Here is a 25,773-nt window from a genome sequence, read left to right on the forward strand (position 1 = left end):
CAAGCTGCCAAAACATACTACCCGTGAGTTAAAACTCACCATTTGGCAACATCATGGTATTAACTGTTTCAGGCAAAAATCATCAATGGATGCTAAACCTAGTTGGCGAAAAGTGAATGAGTAAAGGCATATGTATAACACGCAGTCTCACAGTATCTCCCCATGAGGTGTTTATTCATTTCAAAAGGGAAAATGGTGAGGAAACCTGGAAGACACCACCTTAATCAAGTGACCACAGTGAGCATCCCCGATCGTGGAGCAGACAGATGCGCCTTCTGATACGATGCGCTGGGAAGAACCCATGGCTGCTGTGGGATTCCTGCCAAAAGTGCACAACCCAATGCATATGAGAAAACATCACATAAAGCAAACATAAGGAAAATTCTGCAATAACTGCCCTGTACTCTTCAAAATGTCTAGAATCCCCAGGGAACAAATACTGAGGAACTGCCTTAGACTGAAGGCTAAAGAAACATGCCAGTTAAATGCATGATGCTGGACTGGATGCTAGATCAGAACATAATGATTTCTTTTTCTATTGTCTTAGTTTGGGTATAACAAAATACCTTAGACTGGGTAATTTATAAACAACAGAAGTTGATTGCTTACAGTTCTAGAGCCTGGGAAGTCCAAAATGAAGGCACTGGCAGATTTGGTGTCTGTTCAGGGTCTGTTCCTCATAGATGATACCTGCCATGTGTCCTCACGTGGCACAAAGGCAAACAAGCTCCCTCAAGCCTCTTTTTTTGTTTTGTTTTGTTTTTTGAAAGAGAGTCTTGCTCTGTCACCCTGGCTAGAGTACAGTGGTGTCATCATAGCTCACTGCAACCTCAAACTCCTGGGCTCAAGTGATCCTCCTGCCTCAGCCTCCCAGGAAGCTAGGACTACACGTTCCTGGGGGCGGGAGGAGAGACACCTGGCTGAGTTTCCTATTTTTGGTAGAGATGGGGTCTCTCTCTTGCTCAGGCTGGCCTCGAACTCCTGACCTCAAGCAATCCTTACGCCCCAGCCTCCCAAAGTGCTAGGATTACAGGCATGAGCCACCGCGCCCGGCCAACCTCAAGCCTCTTTTTTAAGGGCACTTATCCCATTCGTGAGGGCTCTGCTTCCATGACCTAGTCACCTCCTAAAGGCCCCGCCTCTTAGTACCACTGCCCTGATAATTAAGTTTCAATATATGAACGTCAGGGGACACAAATATTCAGGCCATAGCATCTATAAAGGAAATTAGTGGGACAACTGGTAGATTTCAGATCAGGTCTGTGGATAACAGTACTGGAACAATGTTAATGTCATGATTTGATAACTGAATTGATAATAGAGAATGTCCTTATTTTTAAGAAATATGCACTGAAGGGATTCAAAGGGACATCAGCTATGCAGCTTACTTCCAAATGGTTAAGAAAATAATAATATGGATACATATAAAGAATAAATAAAAGCAGGCCAGGTGTGGTGGCTATGCCTATAATCCCAGCACTTTGGGAGGCAGAGGTGGGAGGACTGCTTGGGCCCAGGAGTTCAAGGCTGCAATGAGCCATGGTTGTGCCACTGTACTCCACCCTGAGCAACAGAGTGAGACCCTACCTCTTAAAAAAAAAAGTGGTAATAATAATAAAAGCACACAGTAAATTCTTAACATTTGGGCAAACTGGGTGAAGTCTATGCAGGAATTCTTTTTATTTTATTTTTGCAAATTTTCTGTAAGTTTAAAACTATTTCAAAATTTTAAAAAAGATGTTTTTTTTTTAAAAAAAAAAACCAGAGTTCTGAGAAGTATACGGAGAAATTGGCCAAAACCACAACTGTGGTAAAGGACTGCAAAACGCCACTCTCCTCCTTTGCCAGGTAGGGCACATATAAAGATTAATAGACACAGAATCTTGAAGATTCGTAAGCTTGATTTAACTGATCAACTTAGAATTTTGTACCTTAGAGAGAATATATATTATTTGCAATGACTGTGAACATTTAAATAAAGAGGCAATAATGAGCCTCCATCCTGGACTCATTTCTAACTTTACTGGTGGCTTCTTGTGTGGTATAGATGACCACCCTGCCTGCAGAGTGCCAGGTGAGAGGAGCCAAGAGAATCCTGGTCACAAGGAGCCAAAGAAAAAATCCTCCAAAAGCCTCCAAAGACCCGAAAAAGCCTTTTTAAAACATATGCAAAAATAAAGGATAGCATTAAGAACCCCCATATACCCATCACCTAGACTCAATAACCATCAGAATCTTGACACATTTGCTACATCTTTTTGCTACAGTATTTTCAAGAAAATTCCTGACATTTTCACCGCTAAATACTTCTATGTGTGTGTGCGTACAGATGTTTCTACCCAACCACAATTCCATTATTACACCTCACAAAATTAAAAATAATCCCTTAATATCATCTATTACCCATACAAATTCCCCTGACATAAGAGCTTTTAACTCCGAAGCTCCCCACACCAAAACCTTCACCCCAGCATCGTGGCCCAAATGTGAACTTGCTGCCTCGAAGGGGTGGCCTCTTCACAGATGGGAGCAGAAAGGCAGCAAGCAAACCTTGCCTACCCCACCACCAAGTAACTGTGCTACTATGAAAGTCCACAAACAACAACTTTCTACATGATGCAAAAACACCAAAACCTATTTTTAAAACACAGAATAGTATTTCCATTGTAGGGTTATAAAGGTTGTAAAGTAAATATCCTTAATGTAAAGAGTACTTACACACCAAAACATAAATGATCAGAGAGCATAAACAATTGGCAGAGATGCAAATATCAACACCAAAAACACATAAAAATACTCCTACTAATAATCAAATAAGTACATATTCAAATAATGACTTGCCATATGTCATCCAAATTAGCAAAGAATTTTTTCTTTTGAAAAAAAATTCAATACTGGCAAAAACATGCCTCTGTAAATGGACACAACCTTTCTGGAGAATAATTTGTCAATGTGTTCTAAAATCCTTATTCTGTTATATGTCCATAAATTAACCTAAAGAAATCATAAGGTATATAAGCATTATATAAATGAGTTTTTTTTTAGAAATATTACTTATTTCTAATACCAGAAAAAGATGATGTGGGGGCTAATCATCTGAATGTCCAACAATAAGAGTCTAATTAAATAAATCATGGCTCACCCCTAAATGGAAATACTATTGATTGATGCTGCTTCATATATGGTTTGTGGACCAATTGTTAGTAGTCCGCAGTGAAATAAAGAATTTTTGGAACCCATTATATTAAGTGAAGTATCCCAAGAATGGAAAAACAAGCATCACATGTACTCACCAGAAAATTGGTTTCCCTGATCATCACCTAAATGCACACTGGGGAATGATACCAACTGGATACCAGACTGAGGCGAGGGGTGGGGGGAGGGGATGGGTGTATGCCTACATGATGAGTGCGTTGCGCACCGTCTGGGGAATGGCCATGTTTGAAGGTGCTGACTCGGGGAGGTGGGGGATAGAGGGTGGGGGGAGGGGATGGAGGTCTGACTACATGGTGAGTACCAGGCGCACTGTCTGGGAAATGGACACGCTTGAGGCTCTGACTCAGGGGGATGGGCGGGACATGGGCAATGTATACAACCTGAGCTTTTGTACCCCCATAATAAGCTGAAATAAAAAAAAAAAAGAATTTAAGCTAGAATATGAATCAACCACAAAAAATGTCTTTAACAGCAAGCCATCCTCAATGAAGAGATCAGTGTGTTGATTTGTACCACAAGACTCCTTATCTTGCCCTGAAACAGTAAGAAACAGTTTGTCTACATGACTGTTTTGAACAGCACCACGACAGACTATGTCCAAAATATATCCCAAGTTGCCCACATCCCTCCATATCTACTGCTACCACCAGACCCAAATGACCTCTCTGAACAGTTGCAAAAGTTCTCTAGTTGGTTATTCTACTGCCACTTCTGTGCCCCTACAATCTACTTTCCACTCATTTACTAAAGTGATTGTTTTGAAATGCCCATCAAACCAAGCTTATTTGGGATGTGTTGCAAATAAAACATTTAAAAATCTTGAAAACAATTTTCTGGAAACAACATGAAATTTACAAAAGCAGAATAAAATCAAAAGAGGCCAATAACCACAGATTCTAAAAAGATTAAAGAATTAGTACCAAAAAGTTTCAAAACTGTGATAGGGTCTTATAATACTTACCCACATCTGGTTTTCCTCTTTCCTAGCACGAGGAGGACTACCCTTCCCCACTCCTTGAAGTTACACCACGTGACTAGTTCTAGCCAACTAAAAATAAAGCTGAAGTGCTGTGTTGTCACCGCAGCATTTAACTGGCGATGTGCAAGCCCTCCAGTGTTTTCTGCCCCAACACAACAAAGCCTGAAGCTAGGTATTGACATGGCAACCTCATAAGATGGTGAAGCCTCTGCAGTTTCATTTTCTAAACCTCTTTTCATCTTTTTGCCATGCAATTATTTTTAAAATTGAAAATATAGAGTTACAGAATTCTATCTTTTAATCACCTAAATATACTAAATATCTTCTGTGTAATTACATAATTGAAAATAATGATCGAAATTCCATCAACTATTGCGAAAATAATTAGGATAATATAACTATGCAGCTGATAGTGGAGATCATCACAATATTTACTACCATCATCATTGAGTACATCTCACCCATACTTTGAAAATCAAAAAAAAAAAAAATTCCCACATAATTTCCTTCCACTGTTCCTCTTATTCAGGGTAAAAGTCTGCTAAATATTAATGGAGAAAACTAGAACTTCCCCTACAATGTTAAAAACAAGTCACTATGTTGTATTAAAACACTATCTTCTCTAATTAGAAGATAACAGACTAATTAGGGATCTAAAAATTGGAAAAAAAAGAGGTAAAACTCTATTTACAAATAACATAATGATATGGCTGGAAAACTCAAAAGAATTGATATGATTTGCATTACAAATTAGAGAATTTAGCAGGCTATATAAGAAACATCAAAATCATTAGGCTTCATTTATAAAAAAGGAATTCAGCTTGAAAATATAATGGAAGAGAAAACCCTACTTACGAAAGCAAAAAAGCAAAGAAAAGAACAGAAAAGATCTAAGCATAAACTTCAACTTAATAAGGCCCTCTATGAGGACCGATATAAAAACACTCCCCAAAACACAACAGATTGAAACAAATTTAAACAGATTTAAACAAATAGAAATCCACAACCACCTTCTTGATAAGACAGAACATCATAAAGATGTCACCTCTTCCTTATACTAATTTATAAATTTAACACCACTCCAATAAAAATACCATCAAGTTTTCTTTCCAGAGCTAGACAAGCTAATTTTACAGTTCATCTGTAAACACAAACAAGCAAGAATAGCCAGAAGACTCCTGAAAACGCAAAGAAATGAGAGAGGACAAGATATTAAAACACATTACAAAGCTCTACAACTAAAACATGTAGCAATGGCATAACAATCAGACACAAAGACTAATGGAATAAAACAGAGAATCCAGGCCAGGCACAGTGGCTCATGCCTGTAATCCCACCACTCTCGAAGGCCAAGATAAAAGGACCGCTTGAGCCCAGGAGTTTGAGACCACCCTGAGCAACATACCCAGACCTGGTCTCTACAAAAAAACAAATTAAAAAAAAGTTCCTAGGCAGCGTGGTGTGCACCTGTAGTCCCAGCCACTCGGGAGGCTGAGGCAGGAGGATGACTTGAGCCCAGTAGCTCCAGGCTGCAGTGAGCTATAACTGTGCCAGTGCCCTCCAGCCTAGGTGACAGAGTGAGACCCCATCTCTGGGGGGGAGGGGGTGATGAGGGGGAGACAAAAAAAGAACAGAGAATCCAGAAATGGATCTGATTATGAATGGAATTTACCATAAAGGTAGCATATCAAATCAATGAGGGAAAACGGGCTAATTAATGAATGGTGCTAGGAATGATTTCATAGCCATATGGAAAAACAGATGAAATTGGACCTATTCTTCATATAATACACCAAGATAAATTTCAAATGGATCAGAGATTTAAATGTAAAAAATAAAACAACTGAGTGCATGGGTAAAGATTCCATAACACAGGAGTGAGGATAAGTTTCTGACTGTGACTCAAACTCGAGAAGCAATAAGCAAAAATAGTGTTTAAATTAATTACATAAAAATTTTGATTTGCATGACGAGTCTTACTAAAGTAAACAGGGAGATGAAGAAATGAAAAAATATTTATAATACAAAAAGGGAAGCCAAAAATGGAAGAAAAAACAAACAACCCTTTGGAGAAATAGTCTAGAGGGAAAGGAACAGACAATTCACAAAAAAAGGAATGCAAATGGCCCTTCAACATGTGCAAAGATTTTCAATCAATCTTCATTATATGAGAAATGTAAGTAAATGTCCACTGAAACTACAGTGAGATACCACAAAATACTACTCTATGGCAAAGCAGTAGGAAAATAAGACTTTCTGACACACTGCTGGTGAAAATCCAAAATGGTATAAGCCCTGTAGAGGAAAATTCAGCAATAACTACCAAAATTCACACAAAAAAGACTTATGCACAAGGCCATTTAATAACAAGTATGGAAACAACTCAACTGTTCACAGTGTGTGCTGGTTAACTGAAACACAGACAGACCAAGGCAGCAGAGCACTGCACTGCTAAAAATGAATGAGGAACTCACCCAAAATACAACATGGAAGAGCCCTGAAAATGTCATGCTAAGTGAAAGAAGCCACACACAAAGGCCAGAAATTACATGATTCCATTTGAATCAAACGCACATTTGTAAATTCAGAGACATGAAGTAGATTGGTGGTTGCCAGGGGCTGAGGTTTGGGGAGCAGCGGTAGGTGGGCAGGAGCAATGAGGAGCAACTATTTATGGGGACAGGGTTTCTTTGATGAGAACATTCCAGGATTCGTGGTTATGTTTGCATAATTCAGTGAATATGGCAAAAAAACAGTGAATTGTATAGTTTATAAGGGTGAATATCTCAATTTAAAAAAAAAAAGAATGAAGAATTCCTCCACATACAACTATGAAGCGATCTCAAGGATATACTGCTAAGTAAGAAAAGCAAGGACAAGACCACTATGTAGAGGATGCTACCATTTATCTAAAAGGGGGTACAAATATATGGACATCAATACAGGTAATAAGTCCAATAGATTGAAATGTAACAAATATGTTTAAATCCTTGAGTTCATAGTAATACTAAAAAAAAATTAACTAGTCCCTTTTGAAGGATGCTAGAGAACTAATCATTATTCGGAAAACCGGGAAATGAAGGGCAAGAAACAAGCATTTATCCTGCCTATGCTAGATTCAAATTTTATCACATAGTTAATGAGGGAAGTTTCATTTTGTAGAAGGATTCAGTATTATATGAACCAGAGATGACAGAATTAGAATATCACCATTTGCCACCATATCGCCACTAATGAATTAAAGATCTGATCAGATCATCACAAGATTTGTTTGTTTTTTTGAAACAGGGTCTCACTCTGTTGCCCTGGCTAGAGTGCACTGGTGTCATCATAGCTCACTGCAACCTCTAGCTCCTGGACTCGAGCGATCCTCCTGCCTCAGCCTCCGGGGTAGCTGGGACGACAGGCATGCACTACCACACCTGGCTCATTTTTCTCCCTTTTTGTAGAGACAGGGTCTTGCTGAGGCTAGTCTTGAACTCCTGGCCTCCAGAGATCCTCTCCCCTCAGCCTCCCAAAGTGCTAGGATTACAGGCATGAGCCACCACACCGGGCCAAGATCTTTTGTGGTCTCTAGTCTCACTGAGTCAAAGCTGGTCCATTTGACAAAAAGAACACAGCAGCACTGATGACACGTAGTCTGGGCTAGGTGGTAACTTTTGCCATGACCTCTTGGATCACATCTCTGGTGGAAACTGGCCACCATGCTGTGAGGACACTAGAGCAGCCCTGTGAAGATGGCCCATGTGGAGAGGAAGTGGGCCCTCTCCCACCCCCAAAGCATCTCACACTAACTTGCCGGTCCTGTGGGGAAGCACCTTGGAAGCAAATGCCCGGGCCCAGCGACGTTCCGAATGATGCAGCCCAGGAATGCCTGCCTGCAGCTCCGAGAAACGACAACCAGAACCACCAAGCCGAGCTGCTCTCACATTCACCACCCACAGACACCCTGAGAGATCAGTACTTTTGTTCTGAGCCAGAAAGTTGTGGGGTAATTTGTTGTATAACAAATATGACACGATTCTACTTTTGTACCTATTGTAAACTCTCCACAATAAAATATTTCAAAATACTAAGCCAAATAATTACAGATGATCCTTTAAACAGAATTCCTCCATTCTTGCCAGAGCATAAAACAGGTTGAACTAAAGCAGGGGAAGAAAGAGCTGATAAAAACTCACTGTTTTACGTCTATCTCACTGTCTCTTAGGAAAAGAGTCATTTATCATGTTACCTCAGTTAATCCTCTCAGAAACTCTATCAGGTAGACTTTATTATTCCCATTTTGCAAATAAGAAAAGTGATGCTCCAAAATGTTAATAACTTGTGCAAAGTACACAGTGGTAGACGCAGGATACGGAAAATCTCTGTTCTTTCCACCACATCTCAAACCCCTTCTAACCTTGTAATTTCTCCATTAAGCCCTTCAGGACCAAAGACGCTGAGGACGAAATCTGCAAATTGGGCATGGAAATACCATCTCATCCCTTGCAAAACCTCTCCCTGCTCCCCCTTTTCTCATCAACAAATGCAGGGTCATTTCGTATAGCCCTTAATTCTAAGCAAGCTGAAGCTATTGAAGGAAAAAAGAAAACAAGAGCTAAAAAGCTCCACATAACATCCCCAGATTTCTGAGCAGCTCTGGGAGGGACTGTTCTTCAGGAAATGGTTCGTAGACTTAACAGCGGATCAGGCTCTCCAAAATTCTCTCTCCCCCACTCTTTGGTTTCCAAAGTAAAAGGGGAGGAGGGGTGCAGAATTATGCAAACCTATATAGTGATATTGTATTTTCTTCTTTGTTCCCAAAGGTAAATTGTTTAATTAGGTATTATATAACCATTTCTAAGTCCCCGAAATTAATTTCCAAATATTTTCTGAAAAGGAAAGCCCTAATCTACTTTTTAGAGTCTAACATAGTATGTATTAAAACCACGCTTTTTCTAACAATAAAGTTGAACTTCCATTTTAGGCAAATGCTATTTATTATTTATAATTTCTTAGGCATTGAGCAGTCTCAACATTAAAGACTGTTTTACACTGAAAAGTTGATTAAGTCTTGACAGCTAACCCCACCTTTCAAATAAGAAAAAGCTGGGCGCAGAGAGGTTATGTGAGTTGCCAAAGGGCAAAAAGCAGGGAGTGGTAGGGCTGAGATTTGGACCCGTACCGTCTGGCTCCAAACCTGTCTCCTAACCACATTGCACGAGAAGGGGAAAAACCTGTAAAACTCATCCAACACATAAGTCTCAAGGTAAATGTCTTGTCTTAAATGCTCCTACTCAGTCAATCTGAGCATTGCTTTTGGCATAATTCTGTCAGGTTAGAATAGTAAACGAGAACGTGCCCTTTCTCCACATCGAGTTGAAAAAGAACAAGTGAAGTTCAGAGAAAATCAACATAGAGGATATTTATGATCCTTGCAAAGTTGCTTCTAAGAAGAGTTTGGGAGGAAGGAATGGAGAGGATAGCCAAGATTTTAATACTAAGGAAAGAAAAAGGAAATAGAAATTCTGGAACTAACTTCCAGGACACATTTCTCAGGCTTAAAATACACTTGACCTTAGGATTGTCATGAGAAAAGCCAAAACAAATGAAGTCATCATATATAAACTGTTCATTCTCAGGAGCACAATGAGTGGCCACAGAAAACAGAACTAGGTTAAGGGACACTGAGTAGCCAACACTGCTTCCCTCTTTCAGCTGAGTTTTCCTACAGGTCACACTGTAAGGCTACTAAAGCCACTATAATCTCAAAAGTATTCCGGGCAACCTCATAGGGGCTTCAACTTCATGGCTCCTCCAAACTCCCACTTCCCCTAACTAAACTTCAGTTGAAACGCATGAAGCAAAAAGGGTTGCTCCCTTTCAAGTCAGTCCCATTCAGTCCCTTCATTGGACAGTTACTAGATCAGCGCAGGCACCGTGCCAGTCCCTGGACCACAACGATAGCATGAACAGGCCCAGCCTCCGCTCTCCTGAAGCTTGCAGATCAAGGGAAGAGGCAATCAGACACCCACCACAGACCTGTGAAATCACAGGGACACAACCCAGTGTGTGGGGGAGGGAGGGAAACAGCTTGCCAGGGAAGATTTCCCAAAGGATGAGCAGGAATTGGGTGCAAAGGAAGTAGGACTGTTGGAGACTGAGGCAAAAGTACATGCCAAGTCCCTAACACCAGAAGGGTCATATACATATGAAAACTCTAGCTCAAGTGTAACACATACTGCAAGTTTTTTTAACTAAAAATATATTTGTATTGAAGGTTAACACTGGAAAAGAATATAAATCATAGGTATGTAGCTTGGTGAATTATCACAAAGTGAACTCATCCATGTAACTACCGCCCAAGTCAAGAAATAGAACATTACCAGCACCCAGAAGCCCTCACACCTTCCCCAGATCTCTATCCTCCCTCTTCTTCCCCAAAGGGCGGCACCATCCTGATTCCCAGCACCACAGCTCTTCCTGAGTTTGAACTCTGCATAAACCAAATCATCCATGTTATCTTTTTTGTCTGGCTTCTTTCACTCAACACCACGCTTATGAGATTCATCCATGATGTGACATGCAGCAATGACACTTTCATTCCCGTTGTTATCAAGAATTTCACTGAACACTTATACCATGATTTATTCTGTTTTTGATTGACTGTGGAGTTATTTCTAGTTTTTAACTAGTATCAATAATACTGCAACGAACATTCTATCATGTGACTTTTGGTGAACATATGCACACATTTCTGGTGGCTATAGACCTAGAAGTAGAATTGGTGGGTGAGAGAACGCACATATTTACAACTTCAGTAAGTGTTGCCAACAGTTTTCCAAAGTAATCTTACTAATTTACATTCCTACTAACAGCATATGACATTTGTGTTTTGTTTGGTTGGTTTTTGTCGTAACAGAAAAGAGAACCTACCACAGTCTGGAGAAAATCGAAAATTTTGATAGAAACTGGCCAGGAAAAGACTACAGCCAATGGTCTCTCCCCAGCCTGAAATCCTGTGTGTACTCTTTCACATAAAGTTTATTGTTTACCACTCAAAATTCCTAACTTATGCAACGGGTGTGCCCTTAGGACAACAAATTCCATTACAAAGAGTGATCTGTACCATTCTTATTTCCAGGTCATAGGATACAATGTGTAGGAATAACATTTTTTTGGTCTGATTATAAAACATTCTGTATCAACTACAGCCCCAAAGCACTTTCTAATATTTTCAAAAGAAAGAGGCCTAGTTTTCACATCACTTGTATTATAATATATTAATAGGTAGAAGAGAACTAGAATGGTTGGCTTTTTAGAATTACTTTGCCTAGTCACAAAATATAAATCACTTTTCAACTCTTCTACCCTCCTCCACTTTCAATATCCTCAGCCTCTAAGCAAGAGATCACACACACACACACACACACACACACGCAAATTTAACACACCAGGAAGAATGAGGTAAAGGGCAGAAGTTGTGTGGAGGACAATTCCTTCCTTTTTCTTTTCACAGGACGCAAAACCTGTCCCTCCCAAGTGCTCACTGTCAGAACAGGTGCCCTGAGACGAAGGACTGGGAAGAGGTGCCAGAGGAGCCTCCCAGGCTCACCAAGGGGCAGCAGGTGCCTGACTCCTGGGACACAGGGAGAGGAAGCCCCTTTGTATGCCCTGCAGACAATGCTGGCAGACAGTGACTTAGGGACATTCAGCAAGAGGCAGATGGCTCAGCACGCAGGGCCGGATGGGTAGCATGAAGGTGGCAGCAAAGGATTCAGGCAGAGCAGCAGACGGGGGGAAATCCATGCCCAGGGACAGGCTCTCATCCTTGGGGTCTGAGGTCAGAAGGGGTTTTGGGTGAATGCAAAAAAAAAAGACCCCATTTGTGGGGAAAGTGGAGCACGGGTAGGTAGCCAGGATGGGGGACTAGAGCAAGACCATACTTACAGCTATGCAGGAGCACAGAGCAGTGGAGTTTTAGATGGGACTGTGTCCACAGCTACAAGGCCCAGTGAGTACAAGTGGGACTGAGGCCCACAGTGTGCAACTAGAATGACTTTAACTTTGTCCAACTGAACTGGGGGCGACGAGAGATTTGCACAGTATGGAGGAAGGGTCTGGCGGTGTGAAATTAATGTAGCCAAAGCTAAGGAGAAAGCCAGTAATGAGGAGCCAGGCAGATATTAGCAGACTAAGAATGGAATTTTGAAAATACACTGAAGCAGATGGAATTACCGCATGTTTCACTGTCCCAACATAGCAAAGTCCCCTGGCTTCTGACACCTCCCTGGGCCACTATCTGTACATGCACAGAGACTCCTGAGAAAGAACAATATATAATATAAATACACAACATCTCACTGCAGCTGGGCACCAAGCGCTGCCTGGGATGCCTTCCCCATGTGCCCAGCCACTGTTCTCCTCCTCCTAGGGCGACCCCACACGTCCCCTCTTCCCAAGCCAACTGCCCTAACCCCATCCTCCCACTCTCAATAGTAGCCTGTCTCCCTCCTATTTCAGTGAGCAATCCTAAAAACATTTACCAGGAGCAAACTAGAAAAAAAAGTTATTCACCATACGTGACAAAAAGACTAACATTCTCTCAAAAAAAAAACAACCACCCAAGTTAAAAAGAAAAACTCCAATTCTCCAAAAGGAAAATAGCCAAAGTAGCAAACAGACAATACACAAAAGAGAAATTACAGATGGCTGATAAAACACTTGGCCAAAGACTAACCTCTCCCATCAAATTCAATAAAATTGGCCAAGATTAAAAATTGGTAATACCACATTCTTCCAGAAGACCAAATTTTAATTCCTGAATCAAACTAGCTGAACGGCTGCACCCGCTGACTTTGGCCCCACCTGGAATCTGTGCAGGGCGCCATGCCCTCAGCTTGCACTGAGGGACACTCACCACCACGTCTATTATGGGAACACTGTTGAGAGCCTGGTCCCTCAAAGAGGGCCCAGGACAGTAATTTCTTTAGGCTTCAGCTCAGAAAATGTACTTCTCCTGAGTCACTTGCTAGTTTTAAGTCTCCAGAATTCTCGAACTGTTTTCCTATTTCGTCAGGCTGTGGGAGCTCAGAGCCAAATGTGTGACTCAGCCCCCTGGCAGCCAGGCATGTCCCTGTGGCTCACATTTCCAACGCTGACCTGACTCCTGACTTAACTCCTCAGTCCACCCCGTATTCCCTTGGCCCTGACTCCCCTTTCTGTTAGTTTTTTAACTTACCATGAGTTACCACAACTCCTTTTTGAAACAAAGCAAGGTAAGGCAGCTCTAATGCTCAGGGTGTCACCCTCCGCTGTCCTCCATGTGCTGAGAAAAATGCGTCAGGCTGGACTTCCATGATTTTCTTTCCTCTCGCTGTGTTGCCCAGGCTGCTCTCAAATGATCCCCCCGCATCAGCCTCCTGAGTAGCTGGGATTACAGGCACGCACCACTGCACCCAGCCATGGTTTTCACTTGTCACCACAGGTGCATGAGGTGGCTGTGTGCTGACCTAATGACTTCTGGTGGTGCAAATTAGCTTCCTGAGCAAGTCACTAAATATTAATACTTTCCAGGTTATTTCTAACTGCCTTACTGAATACCACATAATTCTCTCAAAATGTTGTTTCAGAACAGCGTATGGCATTTGTTTCAAGATGGAGGTAGTATAAAATCAATACACTTGACAAACTATTCAAATTCCAAAAGGGTTTAGAACATTCGACTAAAAATCTAAATAATTCCTATACTAATACAGAGAGAATACCCAGCTGTAAACCAAACACATTCTGCAAAGTGTATGATAAATCTAGTCAGTATACTTCCCTGCTAAAAAGACAAACTTCAGAGAAGTCACTAAAACACAGGAAATCATTTCAACTATGTTCTGTTCATTTAGAACATGAATGTCAATTTAATCTTCAAAGGAACTGTGTACCTACATCATTCAGTCCAGAGAGAAGTCATTGTCTAAAGGTAGAAAAAAGAACAGTAAAGAATATAATTATTCCCACTGTAATTCCAGGGAATGGGGAAGTCAGACTAGGATAACACCAACTCAGACCCTGCTTGGCTGTGTTGAAGCAGTCAAAGAAACATCACAGAAATATGCAATGAAAGGAAGCAGAACTTAGAGATGCAAACTCTACCCTTTCTCCCAGTTCCCCTCCCATTTTATACTGTCTATCAGTCAGGATGTTTGTGGTTGTAAGAAAATTAACCTCAAATTCCTATGCAATAAAGTGGATTTACAGGCTCCTGCTAATACAAAGTCCAGAGTCACATCTTGCAGGCGTCAGGAAAGCTTCCGTAGGACTCTAACTATACAACCCTGCAATTCTCTTAGCTTCTTCTCACCCATGAGTTGGCTTTGTCCTCATTGTAGAGGGCTGGGTGAGGGTGGCCTCTCCCCCAACCACTGTACAGTCTCACTGGGACAGTTTATATCACACGCCTGCCCCTGAACTAATAACTAGGACCATAGGAATTCCATGTCCAGCCTGGCATAGGCCTGGGTTGCCTATCGATTACTGAACCAGGAATGGGGCAGGAAGGATTCAGGGGCCCATCCTGGAGCTGGCAGTGGGCTCAATTCCACCCAAACTATACCAGTGCTTTGCACGGGAAAGGGGAAAAGGGGAAGAATGACACATGTCACCAAGGAAGTGTGGCAGAGACTGTTCAAATCCAGTTCCTCTTCCTCCTGGGCACACAGCTAGATCACATTTCCAAGCCTTCAGTGAAATTAGCTGTGGCCATGTGGCCAATGGAATGTGAAGAAACTGATGTGGACCACTTCCAGATTCGACCCTTAAAAACCTCTCACACATGACCCTCCACGTTCTGTCCCCTTCTGTGAGCTTGTCCATGCAGACAGCATGGTGATCTTCAACCAGGTGTTGAAGATGGCACAGATACAGGTGGAAGGCGCTTTGCCTTGGTCTCTGAATCACCACTTAGAGGACAGTCCCCCACTGATCGAGAACACCTGTGTTAAATTTTATGTGCCTGAGAAACTTCTGTCAAGGTTGAGCCTTTCCTGTATTTTTCAGTTTGTTACAACAGTCAGCAGACCCTAAGGTGAAAAACGTAAGACCTGCGGGGTGGGCGCCTTGCCCTAGATACTGGCTTAGCTGATGAAACAGAAACCTAAGAACACAGGACGCAATGATCGCACCACTGGAATGCAAACACAGAACAAGTGATAACCATGACAGTACTGGGGAAAACGAGAAGTGATGAGCAACACAGAGTAATTCCTATAAATATCTTTTAGGCAGGCGACACAAAGTAAGGGTCACCTGGGAAGCCCTTTCTACATCAAATCTTGTTGAAACTTTCCCACAAGTTATCTATTTTCTCAGCAGAGCAAATGGAAAGTTTCTCTGGTAACTCAGAATATGAACTGCCTCGTAGTGAAATTAGGCACAGTAGCTGCCATTACACACACAGTGGTATTCGTCCTTCGGCCAAAAAGCATTTGGAACCCCAGTGCAGGGGCCGCTCTTCCTCCATCTAGCCGGCACCTCCCTTCCTCTGAGGCTGCTCCCCCTCTTCCAACCACCCTGTGCTGTGAAAGTTGCTGCCCGTCACAGAGGCCACGCGCTGGCCACCGGGCCGAGCAAGTGTTCCACGCCAGGCCCATCGTGGTTCTTCCCTGGGACTTTCCAAATTGGAATTAAGAGAAGAGGCTCCCCATTGATGATGCTATGAAAAGGGAGGCCAGGAGCTATTGGAGGACACTGTTTCCTACTGAGCAGTGCAAAGCAAACCAAGAGAACTAAAGATGGAACCACGGAGAAGGAAAGATGGAGGAAGAGTCCTGGATTCACTTGTACCAGAAGCCAATGTACCCATGTCCTTCCTTGAGTTTGGTTATGTCAGCCAGGCTATGCTGGGCCACAAATCCAAGCTAGTTTAGTTGATGTCACTTGCAGTACAAAGAATCCTGACCTATACAATCAGGAAAATTATCTGAAAAAACACACAAAAATTTGTGACATCTCACTAAACTCAAAAAAACTGAAATGAGGCTGGCCTGGTGGCTCATGCCAGTAATCCCAGCACTCTGGGAACCAGAGGCAGGAGGATCCTTTGAGCTCAGGAGTTTCAGACCAGCCTGAACAAGAGAGAGACCCCATCTCTACCAAAAATAGGAAACTCAGCCAGGTGTCTCTCCTCCTGCCCCCATGCACGTGTAGTCCTAGCTACCTGGGAGGCTGAGGCTGGAGATTGCTTGTGCCCAGGAGTTTGAGGTTGCTCTGAGCTATGACAACACAATTGTACTCTACCTCGGCAATAGAGCAAGACTCTGTCTCAAAAAACAAACAAACAAAAAAAAAAGTAAAAAGAAAAACACAGAAATACCTAAGTACAGTTTTGATATAATAAGAAATACGTATTTTGGTCTTATTGCACAGTTCCTGGCTCACAGCTTATCTTTTGTTATAATATTTGGTCTTTTGTCCTAAAACAGCTCTGCAGCAGCTCCAGGCCAATCAAGGTGAGAGAAGTGTCTTATTATTCTTAACAAGCCCCTTTCAACCACACCTGAGTTTATGTTAATGAGGTAATTTAGGGAAAGCCCCCTAGACAACCACAGGATGAGGGGACTGGTTGCCAAGGGAACCAACCATGTGATTAAAGCGTTGGAATTTTGAACACTCTCCCCCCAGAGGAGAGGAGAGGGGTTGCAAGTTGAGCTGGTCACCAGTGGCCACTGATTTAATCAATCCTGCCTATGTAATGAGTCCTCGAAGGAAAATACAAAAGGAGGGGTCCAGGGAGCCTCCAGGTTTGTGAACAAGAACACATTCATGAGACAGAGGATACTGCACCCAACTCTATGGGGACAGAAGCTCCTGTGCTTGGGACCCTTCCAGACCTAGCCGTATGTATGTCCTTCATTTGGCCGTTCATTTGTATCCTTAATATATACTTTGAAATAAACTGGTAATTTAGGAAGTAAACTGTTTTCCTAGGTTCCATAAGCCACTCTAACAAATTATAAAACTCAAGAAGGGGATCACAAAAACCTCCAGTGTGTAGCCAAGTCAGACAGAAATCGTGGGTAACCTGGGGACTTACTACTTGTGACAGGCATCTCAAGTGGGGGGCAGTTTTGTGGGACTAAACCCTTAACCTGTGCCATCTGCACTAATTACAATGTCAGAATTGAATTGATTGCTAGGACACCCAGTTGCTGTCTGCAGAAAACTGCAGAATTGCTTTGTGTGGGGAAAACTCCCACATATCCGGCAGCAGAAGTGAACCATTGAGAATGGTTTGAGTACAGAAGGAAAAAGTTAGTTTTTCCTATACAATCGTCATTAAGAACATGGACTCAGGAAACAGACTACCTGGGTTTTGAATCCAAGTGCTGCCACTTTAGACCCGCCTACTTTTCTCAGTTTTGTTGTCCTTAATATGTGAACTTTAAAGGCAACACCAAGCTCTCTGGTTGTCCTAAGGATTAAATTAGTTAATACACACAAAGTAGTTAGAACAGTACCTGGTTTTAGTTAATAATGAACAGCCAACATATGATAGCTTAAGTGTTATATCTATCTTAGTTGATGTTTTAATAAGATAAGATGTCAATAAGAGAGATGACAACAGGTGTCAAGCTGAGCATAGAATAGGGTGTTTGTCCCACACAATCATGACTGATCTCGACACTCAGCAGTGCACCATCAAATCCAGAAGACCTTTGATTTGTAATGGCAGGATAACTTCTTCAGGTGTTATCTGAAGAACAAGGGGAAGCCACTTCACTTCGGCAGCCTCAGACCGCATCCAGGAATTCACCAAGGCTAGGCAGTGTCAGCCACCAGCACACTCTTCCAGCCCCAGATGCTCATCCTTTCTCTGCTGACCTCCTTCAACTCTCTGGGTTCTCGGGGCCACAGTGAAACAGCCAGGAGGGCAAAAGCCTCCCCGGAGCAGACCACAGGGCACTCTCCAGCCTCTGAGCATGCATGGCCTTAACAGTTGCACCCTGCACCTCATCTCCATCCTGGCTTTTTGTTTTTGTTTTTGGAATGGAATGCCACAAATACAAAAATCTGAGGGCATTTGGTCCAGACATAAAATACCTCCTCTAACAGTTACCTACTTCGTTCTTAGAGCTCTACCTTCATCAAGGGTCTTGGTTAATTCTGCTGATTAAGTCAGGGAGAAACCCTCAGCAGAGCTTTGGCAAGGAAACCACACAAAGTCCAGAGGTTACTGAGTCCCTGGCAGTATGAGTGCTTGAGGCATCCAGTTTGTGAGGCACAGGATGAAGCTGGAGAAGGCCTGGGAGCCCACCAGCCAGGCTTTGTAGGCCAAAAAAAGGAGTCCAAATTTGGCAGTGGGGAGTCACAGGAGGTTCTGGACACGGGAATGGCACAGTCATGGTTGCATGTGCTCCCCCTGCTCCTCCTCTGAACCTCTGGGTGAAGGGTAGGGATCTCTTGGACCTCTCTGCATGTGGGGTTTGGTTATCTGAGAGCTAGAGAAATGAGGTCTGAAGACATGTTTTTCAGAAGAACAGATAAGGTGAGATAAAAATTCCAGAAAATGTCCTCATGAGGGAGAAAAACAAGGCACATTATTGGATCAACCTGGCTCTACAGCAGTTGAAAATGTAAGAACAGGAAGGCCTGGAGCAAAGCCCTCATTGCCACCATGTAGAAACCACTGACCCCAAGTCAACCAGGTGAGGAGCCAGGGCCCAGTTTAAGGGCCATGCTCGGAGGTCCTTCCAGGGCCTGGCTATGGGACAGGCATGCTGCTCCGATGAGCCAGTGCCTGCACAGTGGGAGAACAAGTTCAATTCATGACAGCCCTGACCAGAGACCACCTCCGGCCAGCCTACATTATTTTACTCCAGCAGGAACTGAGCACAGCTAGCAAAGCTTGCCCTATGAACAACTGAAGCTAAACCAAAACCGTGTGATTACCCGAGAGCTTCACCGTGGGATCTGAAGCTGTCCTGCGTTGTAGACACATTCTTGGCCTCTCAAGGCAAACACAGCTTTGGGCACTGAAAACAGGTTTTTTGGTTTACAACCAGAAAACCAGGGCAGTGCTGTTTATTTCTCCATTATCGGTACATTCAGCAGCACTGAAAGGATGATAACACAGCTTCTTCGCTGACACAATGGTCAGAAAACACCATTCTGTTTAATAAGCAAAGAGAAACAAGAAAAGTCTGTCACTTTTATGGTACGTCACAGATTAGAAGGATCTTCCCACACCTTCTCTCACATCCACATTTCACACGAGGAACTGTGGCTCACAGACAAGTTACATGGTTTGCCCAGCTCACATAGCTAAGCAAGTACCAAAGCCAAAGCCACATTTTAAACCCAAGTTTTCTGCTTCCGATTCCCCTGGCCTCTTTGACTATAGCACAGCAATGGTGTGTTCAGATTGCTGAACAAGTATTATAGAATCAAGGCACAAGGGAGACACATACGATTATTAGAGGCAAGCCTGTCCTCTAGTGAGTTTATCATCTAAAAAGGGAGCCCACATCTTACTCATCTTCACATTACCAGCAAATGTCCAGTGCAGTTCCTCGCCCACAGTAAGCACTAAATGTGTAGTGAATAAATAAGGCAACATTTTATTGCTCAGTAAAGAATGAGAGACATCCCTATCATGAAAATGTACCAAACTACAATTCTCTGTGTAGATGGATAACTGACAAGAGAATGCCTGTAATGGAGTTTAAGTGAGACAAAGACCACTAAAACACTTCCGAACTCACAGTCTACGAAACTAATCTCACTAAAGATTAATGTCTAATGGAAGCACTGATTTTTGTCAATATTGAAATGCGCATACGTTTGCTCATAAAGTCAACTATCACTTACCACCACAGAGGCATGCTGAGCCTTTTTTTTCTTTTTAAGACAATGTCTCCCTCTGTCACCTGGGCTAGAGTACAGTGGCGTCATCATAGCTCACAGCAACCTCAAAATCCTGGGCTTGAGCACTCCTCCTGCCTCAACCTCCTGAAGAGCTGGGACAATAGGCGTGTATCACCATGCCTGGCTAATTTTCTCTATTTTTTCTTTTTTGTAAAGATAGGGTCTCGTTCTTGCTCAGGGTATAGAACTGGCCCCAAGCAACCTCCCACCTCAGCCTCCCAAAGTGCTAGGATTACAGGTGTGATACTGTGCACAGCCATTTTGCGGCTCTTGATAACACTGCTGGCCTGCAGGGCCAGGTTGATGCCAGGCCTGCCCTCTTCATCCCAAGGCAAGGCTTTACTATCGTTCACTCCACATAGAAGTTTTGGCTTTTCAAGACCCTGTTTCTTAACTCTAGAATAACAAAAACCCATGGCATAGCGACTTGGGGAGAAAAAAGGAACATTCCCTGCTTTTATCTAAAAATGTTAGGACAGTTAAAGGAAGCTGATCAAATGTGCCATGAATGACTAAGTAAATACTTTAGGGTTCACTGCATGTCAACTCCAACTCCAAATGTACACTTATAAACTAAGAAGAGAAAACAGGTATCTGTACCTATCTTTAAAATGAAAACAGAGCCACTTAGCAATCATCAAGCAACTTCCCTAATGACATCCAAGCTTAGAAATTCCAGGTATTCAATTTCTTTACTGCTTATGATATAGTAAAACTGCTTGATGAGAGTGCATTTGGTAGTGGATTATCAGAACTTATTAACATTCGTGTCACTAAAGTTGCTATACCACCCCCCATTGCTAAATTTGACTGGATTAAAAAAATGAAAGAATATACAGTTATGTACTGCATGACGACATTTTGGTCAACAAAGGTCAATATATATGACGGTGGTACTTAAGATTATAATGGAGCTGAAAAATTCCTGTCACCTAGTGACATCGTAGCCATCATAACATCCTAGGGCAAGACATTACTCACGTGTTTGTGGTGATGCTGGTGTAAACAAACCTACTGTGCTGCCGGTCGTATAAAAGTATAGCACATACAATTGTGTTTCACATATAATACGTGAGAATGATAGTAAATGACTATGTTACTGGTTTATAAATTTACTATACTGTTTATCACTACAGTGTACTCCACTTATTAAAAAGTTCACTGTAAAACAGGCTCAGGCAGGTCCTTCAGGAACTATTCCAGAAGAAGGCATTGTTATCATAGGAGTTGTGTTTTAAGCTAAGTGCCATTCCAAAAGAGTCAAAAAGTTTAAAAAACTTAAAAGTTCATAAAGTAAAAAGTTACAGTAGGCTCAGGTTAATTTATCATTGAAGAAAGAAAACTCTTTTTATAAATTTAATATAGCCTAAGTGTCCAGTGTTTATAAAGTCGACAGTAGTGCACAGTAATGTCCTAGACCTTCACATTCACTCACTGACTCACCCAAAGCAACTTCCAGTTTTGCAGGCTCCATTCATGGTAAGTGCCCAACACAAGTGTGCCATCTTTTATCTTTTACGGTGCATTTTTCCTGTACCGTTTCTATGTTTAGATACACAAATACTTATTCTGTTCCAACTGCATACAGTATTCAGTACAGTAACATGCTGTACAGGTTTGCACCCAGGAGTAACAGGGCACACCATACAGCCTCCGCGTGCAGCAGGCTATGAAATCCGGGTTTGTGTAAGTACACTATGATGTCGGCACAATGACAGAATCGCCTAACAATGCATTTCTCAGAACGTATCCCTGTCATTAAGCAACCCGTTACTAAAAAGAATATAAAATTAACATGTATGAATGAATACTTAACTATTATATATCTGGATGGATAAGGCCTCGAGCTTAAAAGCAAACCAAAGTTGTCAATGTAAGAGAAAAGGGATACAATTATAAAATCAAATATACTGAAATAAGAGACTGAATTATTAAATCTAAATTGAAAAGAAATATCAATACATAGTTCTTGGGGTTTTTGATGTGTATATTTTTCAGATTTATCCACTAAAATGGCCCTAAAACAATGTCAATCGTCAACTAATGAGTACCTGTCATACCCAAATTATACTTTCCAACACCATTTCCCCCTAAGAGGAATCAGGGCACCTTGGAGAAAAGGCCCATTCCTGAGCCTGTTACAACTAGTTGTGTTTTCAAAGATTAATAGGATCATGCTGAAAGCACATAAAAGTCAATATGAAGGAGCCCAACTAGCCAAAGTTGTCTTATAAAAAAAAAAAAGACTGTAATAGATCCATCCAAACACCCAATGAAAATCCCTATGTCCATAAATAAATTGAACAAAAGTGAAATCCAGAAAAAAATCCATCATGTTCTTTACCATCTGAGGCAGCAAACTCCTTACCTTTAAAATTGTTAACTAAAGGAAAAAATGTATTATTTATCCTGACTTTCCAGTAAGGAGTATATTTAATAGTAACCAATACCCCAACTGATGAGGGAAACTTCTACTTTATAGAACACCAACTACTGCATGTAGAAATGTAACTGAATTAGAAAACATCCATCATTAACTCTAATCAGAACTATTATTTTATTTTATTTTTTTTTATTTATTTATTTTGAGACAGAGTCTCGCTCTTTTGCCCTGGCTAGAGTTCCATGGCGTCAGCCTTGCTCACAGCAACCTCAAACTCCTGGGCTCAAGTGATCCTCCTGCCTCAGCCTCCCGAGTACCTGGGACTACAGGCATGCGCCACCATGCCCGGATAATTTTTTCTATATATATTTTTTGCTGTCCATATAATTTCTTTCTATTTTTAGTAGAGACGGGGTCTCGCTCTTGCTCAGGCTGGTCTCGAACTCCTGAGCTCAAACGATCCACCTGCCTCGGCCTCCCAGAGTGCTAGGATTACAGATGTGAGCCACCGCGCCCAGCCAGAACTATTATTTTAGATAAGAATTATCAATTAATACTAAGAGAGTAAAAAGAAAAGATAAGCCTCATGTGAGTAGCCTACGGTGAAGTGAACATTTGTACAGTGCCAAATGCCACACACATCCCTTTCTGGTCATATGAGGGGGACCTAATCATCCAGCAGTGGAAGGATCAGACTGTCATCATCCTAACTCAACGGCCAATCTGAGCGTCTGTAATGGCCAATCAGATACTGCATGTCTTCTCAGGTGATTCTTGAATCACCAACGATGTATTCTAGCCAAACTCCTGAAGTTGAATCCACGGTAGACACAACTTCCAGTTATGGGAAATATGGCAGAAAGAGGGAATGCCAAATGACACAACAGGAAACAAGTTGGGGCACAACTTCTCAGGTCTCTTTAACAAGTCAGTGTCTTTAGAAGTGGGGCGTGAGGTGCTAGATTAAAAGAAATGTAAGAGTCATAAGCAGATGCAATGGAGGGGACATTTCTGGAATCAGGGGTTTTGGGTATAGTATGATATGGATATTAGCTAAGATTTCTAAAACTACTGAAATAGAAATGTGCAGATTATTGGCTGAAAAAAGGACACTGCAAAGCAATATGGACTTACAGTGGTTCCCCAAAAAATTAAAAACGGTGTTAGCACACGATTCAACAATTCCACTCTAGGTACATACTCAAAAGAACTGAAAGCAGGCACTTGAGAACATACATGCTCCCGTTCACAGCCGCATTATTCATAATACTGAAAGCAACCCATGTGTCCATCAATGGATGAATAGATGAACAAAATGTGGTATAGAAATAGAATGCGATATTATTCAGCTTTAAAAAGGAAAGGAATTCTGACACATGCTACATCACAGATGAGCCTTGAGGACATTGTGCTAAATGAAATAAGCCAGTCACAAGAGGATAAATACAGTGATACCTCAAATAACTAAAAGTAGATCTACCATTTGATCCAGCAATCCCATTACTGAGCATCTACCCAAAGGGAAAAAAGACATTCTATAAAAAAGACATCTGAACTTCAATGTTTATAGCAGCACAATTCACAGTTGCAAAGATGTGGAAACAACCCAAGTGCCCATCAATCCATGAGCAAATTAATAAAATGTGGCATATGTATACCATGGAGTACTACTCAGCCATAAAAAAATGATGACCTACCTACTGTATTACCCTGGATTGAGCTGGAGCCCATTCTTCTAAGTGAAGTTATCAGAAGAATGAAAAAACAAACACATGTACTCACCATTAAAATGGTACTAACTAATCAACACTACGGTGCACATATAGAAAGTAACATTCATAGGGCGTCGGGCAGGTGGGCGGGAAGAGGGGCTGGGTAAATCCACACCTAACAGATGCACTGTGTGCTGTATGGAGGATGGGCACACTTGCTGGGAGGTGCAAAGGCAATTTATGTAATCAAAGCGTTTGTACCAACCTAATACTCTGAATCTAAAAAAAAGAAGACAAATACAGTGTAGGATTCCACTTATACGACACACCTAGATAATCAAATTCTTACAGACAGAAAGGAGAACAGTGGTTGCCAGGGGCAGGGAGGAGGAGATGAGGAGTTATTGTTTAATGGGTACAGAGTTTCAGCTTTGGAAGATGAAAATGTTCTGGAGATAGACGGTGGTGATGGTTGCACAATATGAATGTACTTAATGCAGCTGAACTGTACACTTTTAAATTATTAAAACTGGTGGACACGGTGGCTCACATCTGTAATCCCAGTGCTTCAGGAGGCCAAGGCAGAAGGATCGCTTGAAGCCAGGAGTTCAAGACCAGCCTGGGCTACAAAGAAAGACCCCATCTCTACCAAAAATTTAAAAATCAGCTGGGTGTGGTGGCACATGCCTGTAGTCCTAGCTACTCAGTAGGCTCAGGCAGGAGGATCACTTGAGCACAGAAGCTGGAGGATGCAGTGAGCTATGATTGCACCAGTACACTCCAGGCTAGGTGAGAAAACAAGAACCTACCTCTCAAAAAAAAAAAAAAATTAAAATCATAAATTTTATGTTATGCATATTTTACAATTTTTAAAAAACAGTATGTCCTATATGATCTAATTTCAGTGAAAATGTGCATGAATACACATGTATGTGCACAGAGAAAAAATCTGGAAACATATAACATGTTGCATTCAATGATCTCAAGGGGATAAAAACTGTATTTCAGAATTTGCAAATCTTCTACATGGCATATATGCTGCTTCTGAAATAAAAGATATTTTATAAATCAAATGAAAAAACAAAATTATGACTGCTAGATTTAATTGGATAAAAATATAAAGTATATACAATTTTTTAAATAATATAGCCAATAAAAACAAAAAGCTCATTAAAGAAAATGGATTTGCAATACACACAAGAGATCAAAACTTAATTTCCAAACATATTAGAAAGTCCTTATAAATTTTTTAACTCTAAAACCCAAATAGAGAAATAGGCAACACACATCAACAACTCAGAGAAGAGAACGTTCAAGTGTCCAAAACATGTTTGAGGGGAAAAAGATAATAAACAATTAGTGAAATAAATTCAAGCTAAAATACCACCTCTCACGGTCAGATTGTCAAAGGGGCCACAAGCACTCTCACACATGCTCCTATGAGATTAAAATTTGACCTCATCTTGGGTGGGTGCAGGGATAATTTAACAATATGATGAGCTTTTAAAAGTTAATAGTCACTCTTCCATACAGGATTTCAAAAAAAGAAAAAAGGTTAACAGTCAACAATACTATCAACTACA

General features: G+C 41.5%; 1 protein-coding gene across 13 annotated transcripts in view; it reads right to left on the reverse strand.

Moving 5' to 3' along the window:
* The window catches only part of PDE8A (phosphodiesterase 8A), a 134,581-nt gene that overhangs the window by 93,627 nt on the left and 15,181 nt on the right, over positions 1–25,773 (reverse strand). The window contains exon 1 of one of the 13 annotated variants that reach the window (XM_045561612.1): positions 19,121–19,323. The exons of 10 other annotated variants lie outside the window; for them this stretch is intronic. In XM_045561612.1, the coding sequence (XP_045417568.1) occupies positions 19,121–19,169 (49 nt within the window). In that variant the 5' untranslated portion in view covers positions 19,170–19,323. Of the gene's footprint in view, positions 1–219; positions 238–19,120; positions 19,324–25,773 lie in introns of those variants that run through there. 2 more of the 13 variants (XM_045561616.1, XM_045561611.1) reach the window with 2 other exon arrangements.

The sequence above is a fragment of the Lemur catta genome, chromosome 9 (assembly GCF_020740605.2).
Source record: "Lemur catta isolate mLemCat1 chromosome 9, mLemCat1.pri, whole genome shotgun sequence".
NCBI classification, from domain to species: domain Eukaryota; kingdom Metazoa; phylum Chordata; class Mammalia; order Primates; family Lemuridae; genus Lemur; species Lemur catta.